This window comes from Phyllopteryx taeniolatus, chromosome 1 (genome assembly GCF_024500385.1).
Source record: "Phyllopteryx taeniolatus isolate TA_2022b chromosome 1, UOR_Ptae_1.2, whole genome shotgun sequence".
In the NCBI taxonomy this organism is placed as follows: domain Eukaryota; kingdom Metazoa; phylum Chordata; class Actinopteri; order Syngnathiformes; family Syngnathidae; genus Phyllopteryx; species Phyllopteryx taeniolatus.
Window position 1 is genome coordinate 7,095,791 of NC_084502.1, and position 15,493 is coordinate 7,111,283.

At 42.9% G+C, this 15,493-nt stretch overlaps 3 protein-coding genes across 4 annotated transcripts; all 3 read left to right on the plus strand.

Moving 5' to 3' along the window:
* Positions 1-126: 126 nt before the first annotated feature.
* On the plus strand, positions 127-3,782 carry sike1 (suppressor of IKBKE 1). Of its 2 annotated transcripts, none has more exons than XM_061767505.1 (5): positions 127-560; positions 1,547-1,652; positions 1,740-1,882; positions 1,996-2,109; positions 3,404-3,782. In XM_061767505.1, the coding sequence occupies exons 1-5, from the start codon at positions 426-428 to the stop codon at positions 3,530-3,532; spliced, it is 627 nt and encodes a 208-aa protein (XP_061623489.1). In that variant the 5' UTR covers positions 127-425; the 3' UTR covers positions 3,533-3,782. The 2 variants fall into 2 exon arrangements, with proteins under 2 accessions (XP_061623489.1, XP_061623481.1); XM_061767497.1 differs by having other exon boundaries at positions 130-584.
* A 309-nt stretch (positions 3,783-4,091) lies between these two features.
* micos10 (mitochondrial contact site and cristae organizing system subunit 10) lies at positions 4,092-9,006 on the plus strand. Its single transcript, XM_061767517.1, has 4 exons — positions 4,092-4,686; positions 5,811-5,858; positions 7,329-7,429; positions 8,778-9,006. The coding sequence occupies exons 1-4, from the start codon at positions 4,623-4,625 to the stop codon at positions 8,784-8,786; spliced, it is 222 nt and encodes a 73-aa protein (XP_061623501.1). The 5' UTR covers positions 4,092-4,622; the 3' UTR covers positions 8,787-9,006.
* Positions 9,007-9,625: 619 nt separating this feature from the next.
* On the plus strand, positions 9,626-15,461 carry htr6 (5-hydroxytryptamine (serotonin) receptor 6). The gene is made up of 3 exons (XM_061767564.1): positions 9,626-12,214; positions 13,337-13,471; positions 15,105-15,461. Exons 1-3 carry the CDS (start codon positions 11,327-11,329, stop codon positions 15,459-15,461), a joined length of 1,380 nt encoding a protein of 459 aa, XP_061623548.1. The 5' UTR covers positions 9,626-11,326.
* The last annotated feature ends 32 nt before the right edge of the window (positions 15,462-15,493 follow it).

Sequence of the window (15,493 nt, forward strand, 5' to 3'; positions counted from 1 at the left end):
TATGACAACGTTTCCTTGTTTTCAAATGTTTTATTTTCCGTAATTAACGACTGCAATACATTACCGTGCAAATAAAGATAAAAAAAAAAAAAAATATATATATATATATATATATAAACGAAAACAAAGGTGAATGCGGATGTGACGTCGTCGCTATGCGTCGTTCGCGTGCCTATACGAGTTTTGACTGCAAAACAGGCTGTGCACTCGTTCGTGTGTTTATCGTGCTACTGTACTTTGGAGGTTTGTTTTCAATCGACTCGTTATATTAGTTATGCTATAATAGTGTGTAGAAGTAGATCGCGTAGCTGCAAAAGAATAGGAGCTTTTTTTGCGGGGCGAACGAAGTGTGTCGGCTTAACGCTGTGAGATCGTTTCCGCCGACGGCAGTGAGTGTGTGAGTAGTTCGTCTGTCTTCCAGCCAGATGGCCTGCACTTTAGAGAAAGTCTTGGGTGACGCGCGGACACTGCTGGAGAGGTTAAAGGATCACGACACAGCCGCCGAGGGCCTCATCGAGCAGTCCGGGGCCCTCAGTCAGAGGGTGCAGAGCATGAAAGAGGTGGGGAATGCTCTTCCAGACAAGGTAAAGACTAATTGAAGTATAAACGATACCATACCATTCCAGAACTGACAAAGTCAACTGCAACAATCCACTTCTGTAGGTAGGTGTTCAGTGTCTGAATTATTGCTCATTGCAATAATTATTACAGAAAATATCACATGACCTTATTTAGTGGACAGTAGTTTCGATTTGTGGTGTAAACGGAAAATAACGTTTTTGAAATGACTTTTATGTAGTCTATTTTGATTATATTACAACATTATATTACATTGTGTTTAAAAAAAAAAAAAAAAAAAGATACTTTATTTATAATTGCACACACGGGTAGGGGCGGCACGGTGGCAAGTAGTTAGCAGATTTGCCTCACAGTTCTGAGGATTAGAATCTGGTCTTCGGGCTTCCTGTGTGGAGTTTTGCTACCCGCCACGTTCGCAAAACATGCGCGTTAGGTTCACAGAAGTCTCAACTGTCCTGAGGTGTGAGTGGAAATAGTTTGCCTATATATGCCCTGCTATTGGCTGGCAACCAGTCCAGGCATTACCTCTCGCAGCTTTGGTAGCCTCCAGTTTATCAGAATGGATGGATGGACTCGTCAGTGGCAAAAGCGTTATGGAGTCTTTGTGCCGCCAAAAGTTTGTGTTCATGCGGTCAATGGGAGCCTCTCAAATAAATCCACAGGCTCTTCTTTCTTTTCTCACTTTATATTCTATGCAGACAGAGAAATATAGCTAATGTGGTGAGGGCAAGCTGATTTTCCTTGACAATCACGCCATGTTGTTTGTAGTTCAATAAGATAGTAAGAACAATAAGAATGCCAGAAGTCTTGCTATTTTTTTGTTGCAGAGTTGGGCGTCGTCAGTAAGTGTGCGAGGGTTAGTTGCAGACTGTTATTTGTTTATGATTGTCCAGTTCCGTCTCGTTGAGTCGCGTCCCTCGGTCTGCTGCTGGCGTTTGCATGACACTTTCCCTTTCTTTCTCCTCAGACTGCTGAAGACACTACAGAGGTCCAGGAGATGATCAAGTACAAGCCTCACGTCCTTTTGACTCAGGAGAACACTCAAATCAAGGAACTTCAGCAGGAGAATAAAGGTTTGGAAACATAAATTCACTGTTTTTTTTCTTTTTCTACTTTATATTCCCAATGTGACCCTTTGACATGCATTTGAATGTCTCCAGAGCTCTGGTTGTCTCTTGAAGAGCATCAGTACACGTTAGAGTTGATCATGGGCCGTTACCGTAAGCAGATGCTCCAGATGATGATGGCGAAGGAAGAGCTGGACACCAAACCTGTCCTTACCCTCCACGAGGACCACGCAAAAGTACCGTTGCTGTCTTTACAATAGTCACTTATTGCTCTAGCTAATGCAAAGATAAATGCAGTTGCAGCTTCAATCCACTAAATTTCCAAATAATGGCGTTGGATCTTATCCAGGAAGTGCAGACTCAGGTGGAGCGAATATGCGAGATGGGCCAGGTGATGAGACGAGCCGTGCAGGTGGATGATCAGCACTATTGCTCCATTCGAGAGAAGCTTGCCCAGCTCGAGGTGAACATTATTTTTGGCGACATTAAAATTGTCAAGCCCAAAATAGAGCCCTTCGTTTGGAGAAGAGGGGGGAAAAAACATATGCTCGATCAAAATATAAAAGATAAACGGATGAAGAAATAATCCTGCTGGATCTTAAATTCATATTTCGTTAGATCTGACACGTTACATGATAACACTCATAAGTAGGTCAGGATTTGGTAGTTTATAATGGCAGAGTGCCCAAAACCCGTATCAACGTGCTCACATTTTGGGTCGCGGGAGCGTATTTGTACTTTGGTCCGACAAGTCTACTCAACTATTTCAAAAGTTTTTGAAGTCTGTACAGTGAATGCCCGTCGATCACGCAGGATATGTTCCAGACCCACCTACGATAGGTAAAAATCTGCGATATAGAAAATGTTTTATATACACACAACCCCAATTCCAATGAAGTTGAGATGTTGTGTTAAACATAAATAAAAACAGAATACAATGATTTGCAAATCATGTTCAACCTATATTTACTTGAATACACTACAAAGACAAGATATTTCATGTTCAAAATGATAAAGTTTGTTTTTAGCAAATTATCATTAACGTAGAATTTTATGGCTGCAGCAGGTTCCAAAAAAGCTGGGACTGGGTCATGTTTACCACTGTGTTACGACATCTTTTCTTTTAACAACATTCAATAAACGTTTGCTAACTGAGGACACTAATTATTGAAGCTTTGTAGGTGGAATTCTTTCCCATTCTTGCTTGATGTACAGCTTCAGCTGTTCAACAGTCCGGGGTCTCCGTTGTCGTATTTTACGCTACATAATGCGCCACAATGTTCGTAAGTCGTATCAACAATCTACAATATAGCTGGGAGGTGAAGGATGAACAAACTGAGTGTACCATAGTTTTTCTACATGCACTACTCAAATCTAACATCGGACACGGCACTGCATAACGTCCATGAAGAAGTTATTCAAAATGTATATTTTGTTTGTAATATATTATTTTCTGAATAAAATGATGTTCTCTGCAAATGTTAACATGAATAGTGAAAATTTAGATTTGAGTTCCAGACTTACAAATCTTAACATCTTGCCTTAAACTTTAAAGACATTCATTATTCCACAAATTGGGTTAAAATGCAACCTTGCCAAGCTTAGAAAACAATTAAGAATAATGTAAGTGATTGGCAAGCTAATGAGTCTATACAGGATACCATGTCACACAGAATTGTTATTTTGGTGCCTTTTACAACTTTTGATACACAAAATGCAAAAAGAAAAACATTATTTTCTCCCGTTCTCTTGGGCAGATTGAGAATAAGGAGCTGCGAGACCTCCTGGCCATCAGCAATGACTCGATGGCGGCAGCGAGAGAGGAAAGCAGCCAGCCAGCAACAGCAACACATGAAAACAATCCCCAGCCAGAGTCCAATCATTGATCGAAAGTGCTTCGTTTGGAACTTTTAGGCCCATGGTCCCTGGTGTTGTGTTCACTATGGATGGATGATCTGTTAAACCACTAAATATATATATATAATTTTTTTTTGTAGTGATTCTCATTGCCTATTTTTCTAATTAGGCACATGGCCATGTTGATGTAAATTCAGTGATTGCTTTTTGAAAAAAACAATGGAATTTACGGTATGATGTTTGGCCAAAGATCTATTTAATTAATATATAAGGACATGGTTTCTACCGCTTTGCTTTTCATAAACTTGCTCACAATTACCCAGGTTAGACTTCTTTACTTGAAGCAGCCAAATGTATATTGTGCTCCATTAAAAAAAAAAAAAAAAAGACTGCTCGATACACGATGTCAAATACTATGTGACTGTGTTAAATGCTACTTTCTGACTAGATCCTTTATAATAGCCTTAGATGACTGCACGCTTATGTAGTATTCCCCAAATATCTTCACGTTGGGGAGTTTTTTTTTTTTTTGTGCCAACTTATTAGATGTCTCATGAAATAAGATTTAACTTTTGGCAAAGGCAGTGTCACTCAGAAAATTGCAAATGAAATTTTATCAATACAACTAAACATAATTTTTACTGATAGCGATGATTTGGATGGGCGCTCCACTCGCAGACATTGTTATACATAGATATGAATAGGTAGATACGACAAGTCCTTTTTAAGCTGCGAGCGTACGGCGACGTTAAGCGAGAAGGTTCACAGTCGTCAGCGCGAGCCTATCCCGTTTAATATCTATGGTTCCACTGCGTGATATCCTAATATCGCGAGAACAATATGCTACGTTCACGTAAACATGTACTAGAGGAAATTTCTTTTCAGCGCTTTTGTCATCGTATTTTTGTTACAGATCGGACGTGTTTTTGATATGTTCTGTGTGTTCGAATCCTCCGTTGTTGTAACCCACTCTGTCCTCTTTTTTGTCCATCAGCTGTGTTTTTGTTGTTGGTGTTTTTTTCTCTTTTTATATGTGGTAATACTTATATTTCCGCTAGCACTTGAAAGCAGCACGAGTCCGTTTTTGACACTTGGAGCCTGCTTCAAGCTAAACTCAGCATGTCTGAGAAAGAGCTGGGGAAAAAGTGGGACCGATGCCTGGCGGATGGTGTCATTAAGCTTGGTAAATATCCCTCAGTTTCGCTGCATTTACTGTAATCATGGCAGACGTGTGGGGCAGAAAGAGCAATAGCTTTTAAAACGGCATTTGTCATTGAATGGTGGAGTAGCTAACTAGCTAGCGAAGGGCAAGCCAATGACTGCCAAATAACATCGTTTTGTTTTGTTACACGTATAACACACTTTTCTACACGAATAGAACATCAGAACCTTTATTATAATTGTGGAAAATTCGTCCACAAATCATTTTAATGCGGTTGCTTTTTGTGTGTGTGATTATTAACACATCGTTATTCCGAGACAACTTTATGATTTTGAATGAGAAATTTGATATGTGACTGCTGAGAGTCCAATTACAACCGCACGTTGCGTCTTCATTGGATCTATAATTTCGTAAAATTATAGTTATTTCCGACCCGCGTGAGGATAAGCGGCCCAGAAAATGGATGGATGGATGCTTGTGTCCCTGAACAGGAAAACTGTTAAAAACATTAATAATAATAATAATAATAATACAGTAATTAAAACATAGTAACAGACATACGAACAGAGTGTAATGATTTATTGTGTGTTTAGCAAAGCAGAATACGTTGTCATGTTGCACAATGTGTTTCATCTGGTTGTTTCATATTTATGGTCTATAAAGTTTTTTTGTTTTCTCACAAACAATAAGTACTGCAATTCTGACTTTACGACAGCATTAGGCCGTGTCAGTGATTCCCAACCACTGTGAGATGAGAGATCGTCAGGTGTGCCATGGGAAATGATCCAATTTAACTTCAATGCTAACTTGAATTTATCTATGAAATTAATGAACTATCTATGCCAGTGACATATTATGATAGGCAGAACAATGAAGTGCTCTTCCATTACCTGTAGATGGTAGAAGGTAGAGAATGAATTGCTGCTATAGATAAGGACCCCCTGTAGTGGTTATTGTAGAAAGGATTACTAATTTAATACAAACACTATGTTCAACCTTTATCTAGAACATTATATGGAGCAGCAAATCAAATAATATGACCAACATATTTGAGTGTCACCAGCATGTATTAATGTGTGTTGACAAGCTTTCTTTTTATTTCATTTTTTAATTATTTTTATTTTATTTTATTTTTTTTCTTCTAGGCACGGGTCTCGGCTTGGGAATTGTGTTTTCGGTTATATTCTTCAAACGTAAGTTCCCATTGTTGCTGCTATGAAAAGAAAACCATCTGATGTGGCACATAATACAACCCCAATTGCGATGAAGTTGGGACTTTGTGTTAAACATAAATAAAAACAGAATACAATGATTTGCAAATCATGTTCGACCTATATTTCATTGAATACACTACAAAGACAAGATATTTCATGTTCAAACTGATAAACTTTATTGTTTTTAGCAAATAATCATTAACGTAGAATTTTATGGCTGCAACGCGCCAAAAAAAGTCATGTTTACCACTGTGTTACGTCACCTTTTCTTTGAACAACATTCAATAAACGTTTGGGAACTGAGGAGACTAATTGTTGAAGCTTTGTAGGTGGAATTCTTTCCCATTCTTGCTCGATGTACAGCTTCAGCTGTTCAACAGTCCGGGGTCTCCGTTCATAATGCGCCACACATTCTCAATGTGAGACAGGTCTGGACTGCAGGCATGCCAGTCTAGTACCCGCACTCTTTTACTACGAACCCACGCTGTTGTCACATGTGCAGAATGTGGTTTGGCATTGTCTTGCTGAAACAAGCAGGGGCCTCCATGAAAAAGACGTTGCTTGGATGGCAGCATATGTTTCTCCAGAACCTGTATGTACCTTTCAGCATTAATGGTGCCTTCGTAGATGTGTAAGTTACCCATGCCATTGGCGCTAACACAGCCCCATACCATCACAGATGCTGGTTTTTGAACTTTGCGTCCATAACAGTTCTTTTTTCTTTTCCTCTGTGGCCTGGAGGACACGATGTCCACAATTTCCCCCAAAAATTTAAATGTGGACTCGTCGGACCACAGCACACTTTTCCACTTTGCATCAGTCCATTTTAGATGAGCTCGGGTTCAGAGAAGCTGGCGGTGTTTCTGGGTGTTGTTGATAAATGGCTTTTGCTCTGCATAGTAGAGTTTCAAGTTGCACTTACGGATGTAGCGCCGAACTGTATTTACTGACATTGGTTTTCTGAAGTGTTCCTGAGCCCGTGTGGTGATATCCTTTACACATTGATGTCGGTTTTTGATGCAGTGCCGTCTGAGGGATCGAAGGTCACGGGTATTCAATGTCTGTTTTCGGCCTTGCCGCTTACATGCAGTGATTTCTCCAGATTCTCTGAACCTTTTTATGATATTAAGGACCGCAAATGATGAAATCCCTAAATTCCTTCCAATTGTACGTTGAGGAACATTGTCCTTAAACTGTTTGACTATTTTCTTACACACTTGTTCACAAAGAGGTGAACGTGTTGCATCCATAAAATTCTAGGTTAATGATTATTTGCTAAAAACAATAAAGTGTATCAGTTTGAACATGAAATATCTTGTCTTTGTAGTGTATTCAATTAAATATAGGTTGAACATGGTTTGCAAATCATTGTATTCTGTTTTTATTTCTGTTTAACACAATGTCCCAACTTTATTGGAATTGGGGTTGAACTTCACGTCTCTCATTTAGGGCACACTTGGCCCATTACGCTGGGCTCGGGGATGGGCCTTGGCATGGCATATGCCAACTGTCAGAATGACTTGAGGTTACATTACCTGCTGCATAAAAAGGTTAGTATGATTGATAAACACACAAATATAGTAGGTCACAACATGAGCTACACCAGCACATGAGAAAAAACATCTGCCTTGACAAACATCATAATGCGGAGAAGTATCCATGTTTATTATTGTAGTTTTAGTTGACAGTAGTACTGAGTTCTGTTTTTTTCTTGCCATATAACCTCAAATAGTGGCATCTGCCCAATTCATCGCTGGGTGTGACATCCACTCAATAAATAAATGCCTCCCTCTGTCCTTACCCACTGAATTTATTTTTTTTCCTCCCATTCTGAAGTATCCCCAAGTAGCACACAAAAATATTACATATAAATAATTTGGACAAAAGACTATGAGAAGTGGTTTGAAAAGAAAACGCATGACAGCCAAACTTAAATAGATGTGCAGTAATTAGAAACTAACAGTTCGTTTTGCCTCCTACTGCACAATATTATTGAGTGGAACCTGAAATAAAGAGACACATTAAGTTCTAAGTTCATTTACACATTCCATTCATCCATCAACCAATCTTACTCCAGCATTTATACAAATAAACGTCCCTTTCCAAATAGATGCTTTATTTCAAATCTACGCCTGGTGTTTTTGCATGAAAATTTAGATGCCTAATACTTCCGGAAACTACCTGCCATGACACTGATTTTTATTTTTTATTTTAACTGGACTAGTTAACTTGTCTATATTCTATCAACCTTTGTGTAGTTCAACTACCTTCTTGTTTTAATCTTCTAATACGCCTCCTGTGGCCAAGTTTTAAGAATTAGCACTCGTGCTAAAACACTTGAAGCAATACTTGTGGTTTGTCCAGTGTTTTATGACGTTCATGATGATCATATAAATAATGAATTCTGCAGTCAAGCCAATGCACACTAGTGTACATGAGGGAATACGGTTTTGGTTACCCAAAATGAGAGAGAAACTCTAAGTAAGTAGAAACACAACTTTGTTTACAGAAATCGAATCACAGTTTGTTTGTTGTTTTTTTTGTATATTTCACATTTTGTGTTATAAAAATATTTTAAACTGTAATGTGTAAAACCCCCCAAAAAAACGGGGGGGGGGTACCTTGCGAAGTTCTTCAATTCTGATGAATTGATGACGTGATTTGAATGAACTGTCATTTACCAAAATCACCACTAGGTAGCGCAACTACACACTTGTGCTTTTACCCACTTGTGTTTTGGAAGGGACGAGGACATTAAGAAGCTGAGCAATGGGGTACACGGTGGTCGTCTACAACCACACATTTCTAGTCATTTTTGTTGAGGCAATGCAAAAAATTGTTTTCTCATGAGCTGTGTCACATACGTTTATGTAACCAATGTCTTATTTTCTTCAACAGGTCCAGTAGTCTCAAGTCATCAAAGGACTGTCTTGTCATTATTATTATTTTTGAAACATCTTGAGTTTTTTGTTTTGTTTGGCTTCTGTGGGAGTCCCCATTTGCACCGTCCTCCTATTAGACACCCGTGTCGGCTTATCGGAAGACCTCCCAGTGTGGCTCTGTATTACATATGATTGATCGGGACGGTCTGTATTTATGTAATAAAATCAGTATGAAAACAAGACAATGTGAAAGTTGTGTTATTTCCACACATGCGAGGGGCACCCTTGTAAGGATAAGCAGTATGGAAAATGGATCGATGGATGGATATTTCTTGAGGTCTAAATGCATAGTAACAATTTAAAATGATGTATTGTATTTCTTGAACATGTCACTCCATGTCAAATATTTCCAGGGGATTTGCCAGGAATATCAATTCATGTAGCGTCTCACAACTTTTATTGATTGTCGCTCCATCTCGAGTCGTAACACAAGGTGTGAGGGGAATTTCCAGACAACTTTTATCTGATGTGGAAAGGAAATGTATATGTTTTCGTGTTAAAATGACAAATGTCACCAATAGGAAATTGTCTGCGTGTCAAAAATTGTATTCGTCAAATGCACTGGCCCTCGCTGCCCACGGTGTGGATGAATATGGCGGTTAGCCTCACGTCGCTAGCTTCGGCTAGTCCGATCGCAGCCAGGAACTTCTTAAAAATGTATACCAGCGGCAGCGGGACCACGGGATTGGCGGCTCACTGGGCAGGGCGAGGAAGTTGGGCAGCGTTGTGAAGTGAAGCTCCATTTTCGTCACGGAAATGTTATATCAAATAACAATGTGGACAATGACTATGTGTTCACGAGAACTTTATTTACATTTCGACACACCAACATCACAAAACTTGTGTCGCTTTTCAACACAGATATCACACTGTTGTGACTTTTGTAAAACTACGGCTTGTGGCTGTCCAAATCTGGGCAACATGTCTTCTTCCATTCTCCTGGCCCAACATCAAAAGAGCAGGGGTTCAGCTTGTGGAACAGCTGAACGGTAGGCCGTCGTCACCAGTGGAATGTGCCTTTCCCAGTTCCTCTTCCTGCATCACTGCCCACTCTGCGGCATCCCCTCCGCGTGAAGTGAAAGACTTGCTATTCTGGAGAAGGCGGAACAAGGGCGCACCGATGTAGGAACATTTCTGCACACCGTCCCTTCGTTTAAGGGCTGCAGTTTCTGGTAAACGAGTGAGTCGTCAAGGCTACACAAAGCCTCTCCCGTTTCCCTGCTGGCCTTTCGTTTTTGGGCAGCTCCCCAGCGGATGATGTGTTTGTCCACACCCCCAGCAGACAGCAGGCCGCACATGTTGCGCAGATTTGCATCGCGCACACAAGCTCCTCCACCCGTGTCGGTCCGCGCTCTGCCTCATCCGCCAACGGTGCAACTGAAACCATTCTGACATACGCAACCCGACCCCGTACTCTTGAGCAAAAACATGAATGTTAGGTTAATTCAAGACTCTAAATTGGCCTTTGTTGTGAATGTGAGTATGAATAGTTGTTTGTCTAGAAGTCCCCCACAATTGGCTGGCCACCTGAATGAGGATCGGCGGTATTATAGATGGAGGGATAATCTATTTGAATATTGTTGCTAAATTGGGGCATATAAAAACAAACAAACAAAACGGACGACATTTAAGCCATATATACCATCCCCATAATTTCAAACCACCATTTAATGGAATAAAACAATGTCTAACCTTTGGTTCGACGTTCCTAAATTTCTGTACCTTGCAAAAGTCTTGCTCGAACCCCAACATACTTTGAATAGAACCACAATATTGGTTGAGTTAAACTTGAAACACCTTTTAAACTAATCGTTTTGCAGATTAACCTTTTAAAAAAAAAAAAAAAAAAAAAAAGCATCCTATCTTTCTCTATTAGTAAAAAAAAAACAGCATGTCCAAATATGGAGCACCACCACCCACAGCAGTGCCAATGATGTCGAATTAGTGTGTCTTGGCTGTGATTGTGCATGCTTATGCATGAACAGCCCAACGCTTTGACACACTCCTTCTCAGAATCTGTGCGCCTCGGCGGCGAGGCGTGCTGGAGTGGCCGACGCGGGGATTAACGGGAGCGAGAAACTCGTAACGCAGCGTTACAAGGACCGCGATACCTATGCACCTCGTTCAAGATGAATTTTGCGTCGCTTTTTGCTTCGCTGCTGCGTCTCCCAGAATAGAAAGAAGTGCAGGCAGAGCACAAGCTCGGCGGCGACTTGTGAAGACAATTACACTTGTGTGGAAATTTTGAAGAATTTCTCCTTTTGGACTCTCGTAGCCATTGAGTGGCTCATTCATGCGCCTGGCTGTGGACAAAGCAAGGATTAAGCAGTCCGCATGGATGGATGAGGATATTTGGAATTTTGTGGAAACAAGTCTAGGACATCAGGACACATCCAGATGTCAACCGCTGGATCTTCATCGATCTTAAGCCAATTTGCGTGTGGCTTGTCCCCAAAGAGACGGAGGAACATCTGGAGTCAGTTCCTTTACTGAACAAGCAGCACCATGCACGAGTCTGGCTCCTTCAGAAGCTCCAACAGCAGCTTTCCAAGCACGAGCGCTTGGAACGTCAGCGGTGCCGGTCCTTGGTTGCTAGCCTTCCTGCTGGCCATCATCATCCTCATCACCGTGTGCGGCAACGTGTTGCTCATCGTGCTGGTTTTTGCCCACCGCTCTTTACGGTGCACGTCCAACTGCTTCTTGGTGTCTCTCTTCCTGTCAGACCTGATGGTGGCGCTGGTGGTCATGCCCCCTGCTATGCTCAACGTGCTGTGCGGGGCCTGGGTGCTGTGGCCGGCCTTTTGCCCCGTCTGGCTCTCCTTTGACGTCATGTGCTGCAGCGCCTCCATTCTCAACTTGTGCGTGATCAGCCTGGACCGCTACCTTTTCATCATCTCGCCGTTGCGCTACAAGCAAAGGATGACCCTGCCTCGAGCGCTGCTACTGGTCGGAGCGGCTTGGGGCTTGGCAGCGCTCGCTTCCTTTCTGCCCATCGAAATGAAGTGGCACAGTTTAGGCCACTTGAGCGGGCGCCCTTTGGCTCCGGGAGGTGGAAGTACCAACATCACCTCCTACTCTGACTTGCTGTACCCGGCGTCCTACTTCCAGCTCCACGACCTTTACTTTCAGTGCCGCCTGCAGGTCACCTTGCCCTTCGCTCTGGTGGCATCCTTCCTCACCTTCTTTTTGCCCTCCACTGCCATCTGCTTCACCTACTGTCGAATTCTTCTGGCAGCTCGTAGACAAGCCAAGAGGGTCGCGGCCCTGAGCCACCCACCGCACCCTCATCCCTCTCTCGGGGAACCATCTCAGCCTCCTTCACTCGGGGATGAAGCTCACCAAGATGGAGATGACTGCAATCATCAGGAAGCCCCAGTAACACAACATGTACCGGTAAGTAAGGGCACTCGTCCCAGGTGTCCATTGGGTTATCTGAAGTGGCAGTGGCGTACAGTGTCGGCTGCCAGGGTCCAGGGCAAGTCAACCCAAATGGTTGACCTTTCGAGTGGGTTACATCAACTAGTTTGTAGAACTTTTTGATCTTTAAGAGCCGCCGTATTTGCCAGGTTTTGGCGATGCGTGCGTGAGTGAGTCAGTCAGTCCGAGAATGAGGAAAAACTCCTGCAGTCCCCACCGAGGTAGGGGAGCAAAGATACTTTGCATTTTAATTCAAATAAATCTAATAGCCCGGTTAGCACATCTGCCTCACAGTTCTGGGGACCGGGGTTCAAATCCCGGCCCCTCCTGTGTGGAGTTTGCATGTTCTCCCCGTGCCTGCGTGGGTTTTTTCCGGGAACTGCGGTTTCCTCCCACATCCCAAAAACATGCGTGCTAGGTTGATTGAAGACTCTAAATTGCCCGTAGGTGCGAATGGTTGTTTGTTTCTCTGTGCCCTGCGATTGGCTGGCGACCGGTTCAGGGTGTACCCCGCCTCCCGTCCGAAGATAGCTGGGATAGGCTAAGGAAATGGATGGATAAATATAATAGATTATTTGTATTTGTACTTCTTGTATTCCTTTTTATTTTTTTTGGCCCCTCAATTTACTGACTTGGGCAACCACAGCATCAGCCAACCCATGCTGTGCCACTGCATAAGGGTACCAGAGTGGTATGGCTCCTAAAGGGTCGTGCCTCTTATAGCCAGTCAGTGCAATAACCAAACTTATGCCATGGAAATCTGATTCTAATTTAAAGCAATGCCCCCACCAAAAAAAAGAGACTTTCGCACATGAAGGATTGGAGGAGGGTGTGAGCGAAAAAACCCCAAAAAACTAACAAATATTGTATCATAAACAAAATGGCATTTCTTCTTTCGGTTTGACGTCTTGCCTTTGGCACCTAGAGCTGATGATATTCCTTTAGATTTGGCCAACCGTATGGCTAAAAGTGTTTGGTCAACGTCAAAACGTGCTCAATGAGCAGCTTTTACTGTGCTCTGCAAATGATGATCCCATAATACGTCATATTTTGTACAAATCAAGTCAAAGCCCATTTCCGATTCACTTGTGTTCGTAGCTGTTGGTGAACAGCGAGCGCCATCTGGCTCACAGACAGGGTCGGAGGGCACTGAAGGCCAGCCTGACGCTCGGAGTTCTTCTGGGACTCTTCTTCTGCACTTGGCTACCCTTTTTCATCACCAACATGGCTCAGGTCAGTCAAGTATGCCAGCTTCCTATAACACACCACGGCAATCCCCAGATACCACGCGAGCTCCCTCATGGCCGCGTGCATCCATCACATTCATGTCACGAGACGATGAAGTACTTTGACGCGGTGCCATTCAAACGTGCCATGCAGCAATTTTCCCACTAATTTCCATGACACTCCTGATTGTGTCTCAGGTGAGTCATGTACTGTATTTACACTGTCCCCAACAAGTCACCTTTACCACTCCATGAACCCTCCAGCAAACCCAGGGTTTTTCAAACCCAGCAAAAATAATGTTAACGTGAATGCTTGTCTCCCCGCATTAACCCTGTAATCTTAATAATATGACTTCTCTGTCTGATACTGTCTGTTCAAGAAACAACAGCAAACTAGCAGATTCCCCCCCCCCCCCCCCCCCGCCCCCCTCCAGTCTGTGGCGTCCCACTGAGTCAGAGGTTGTTTTGTCACTTCTCTCGAATGAATATGTATGCGTGACCGTTATAGTGTTAAATACATGCACAAGCCGCAAAGCAAGAACCTTGGCTACCAATCTATTTTTGTATTTGCCAGCCCCGGCGTCAAGTCCGAGCAATCCAACAGACATACATTGTCGACTGGCATTTCAGCTGTGTGCCGGACTCATTCCGGAATCAAAGAAAATAACCCTTTGTGGTCACCATTGATGCTTGCTATTGTTGATTTTCATTGCAATGACGGTGTCTAAATTGCTGATGACACCCGGTGCTGCTTTTCGCGCTTTCAACGCTCCAGACATTTTGGATTTCCCATCTGTGCCCTCTCGCAACAGGCCCAAAACCGCCTCACACAGAGCACACGGGCACAGACTGTGCTCATCTTTCTTCTCACACTCAATGTGGTGTGTAAAAACACACATAAGCCTCCTTTCTTTACTACTGCCCCCCACCCCCCCACCATTTCATCTTGATAGTATTGGAAGCCGTTCTCTAGCAGCTGTGTCCTTCTTCACTAGTCCCCTTTAAAGCTAATGCTTGTGCATGTTCATCACTGTGCTTCACAGGCTCACTCACGAGTCAAGTTTATTTATATAGCCCTTCATCATTCACACGTCACCTGCGTACCCTCCTACTCCAAGGGAAATGTTTTGTTTGAATGCAAATTCAGCAGTAATCCCCTCCACCCACATCAATTCTATTATTTTTTTTTTTTTTTAATCAAGAAAAAAACATCCATAATACAACATCTGAATAAGATTCTGTTTTCTTCCAAAAGGTTTGCAGGACATTCAAATGAAATTCCAATTCTAACGGGATAGGTGTCGCTTAAAAAAAGTGGTTGTTCTGCAACACACGGCGACACGTCAACGTTTTGTGCAAAAAAAAAAAAAAAAAAAAGTGTTTGTGTGCCATAACCGACAGCACAAAATGTCAGTTCTTCCAATAAATCCTGTTAAATCCTCTTTCACACTGCTGCGAATCACGACCCCCCCCCCCCCCCCCCCCTTTCAGGTACAAAGACGCATGACACAATAAGATAAGGCTTCAAATACACGACAGTTGATCCTAAGAACTCGAAAGTTTGTCAAACCAAAGAAGAAAATCGTAATGACCGTCGATCTTAAAGGAGACGTGCAGTGAATTTCGCTGTGTTCGTTCAGGCAGTGTGCGAGTGCGTCCCCCTGGCACTCTTCGATGCCATCACATGGTTGGGCTACTGCAACAGCACCATGAATCCCATCATCTACCCGCTCTTCATGAGGGACTTCAAGCGAGCGCTTGGTAAGCTCTTGCCCTGTTCCTCCTCACGGCTGCCGAGACAACTGTCGCCGGCGCTCTCGCTGTCCCTCCGCAACTCGGGAGAACCGAACATCTGCAGCGAGCCCCCGTCCCCTCTGGCTTCTGACGCCGCACCCCCGCCTGCCACCGCAACCGACGCCGTGAATTTGCTGGATGCTGAGCATGCTGGGATTGAACTGCCTCTTCTTCTTCCCAATCAGGTAGTCATGTTGGACTGAATGAATAGACTGGGGAGCAATATCAGGGACAT

What these genes read in the sequence shown, in the direction of transcription:
- sike1 (XM_061767497.1), top strand. Translation starts at nt 426, where the DNA reads ATGGCCTGCACTTTAGAGAAAGTCTTGGGTGACGCGCGGACACTGCTG. An exon ending in GGAATGCTCTTCCAGACAAG is followed by an intron (nt 585 to 1,546) that starts GTAAAGACTAAT and finishes CTTTCTCCTCAG; the next exon opens with ACTGCTGAAGACACTACAGA. An exon ending in AGAAGCTTGCCCAGCTCGAG is followed by an intron (nt 2,110 to 3,403) that starts GTGAACATTATT and finishes TCTCTTGGGCAG; the next exon opens with ATTGAGAATAAGGAGCTGCG.
- htr6 (XM_061767564.1), top strand. Translation starts at nt 11,327, where the DNA reads ATGCACGAGTCTGGCTCCTTCAGAAGCTCCAACAGCAGCTTTCCAAGC. An exon ending in CAGTAACACAACATGTACCG is followed by an intron (nt 12,215 to 13,336) that starts GTAAGTAAGGGC and finishes TTGTGTTCGTAG; the next exon opens with CTGTTGGTGAACAGCGAGCG. An exon ending in TCATCACCAACATGGCTCAG is followed by an intron (nt 13,472 to 15,104) that starts GTCAGTCAAGTA and finishes GTGTTCGTTCAG; the next exon opens with GCAGTGTGCGAGTGCGTCCC.
- micos10 (XM_061767517.1), top strand. Translation starts at nt 4,623, where the DNA reads ATGTCTGAGAAAGAGCTGGGGAAAAAGTGGGACCGATGCCTGGCGGAT. An exon ending in GGATGGTGTCATTAAGCTTG is followed by an intron (nt 4,687 to 5,810) that starts GTAAATATCCCT and finishes TTTTTCTTCTAG; the next exon opens with GCACGGGTCTCGGCTTGGGA. An exon ending in TTCGGTTATATTCTTCAAAC is followed by an intron (nt 5,859 to 7,328) that starts GTAAGTTCCCAT and finishes TCTCTCATTTAG; the next exon opens with GGCACACTTGGCCCATTACG.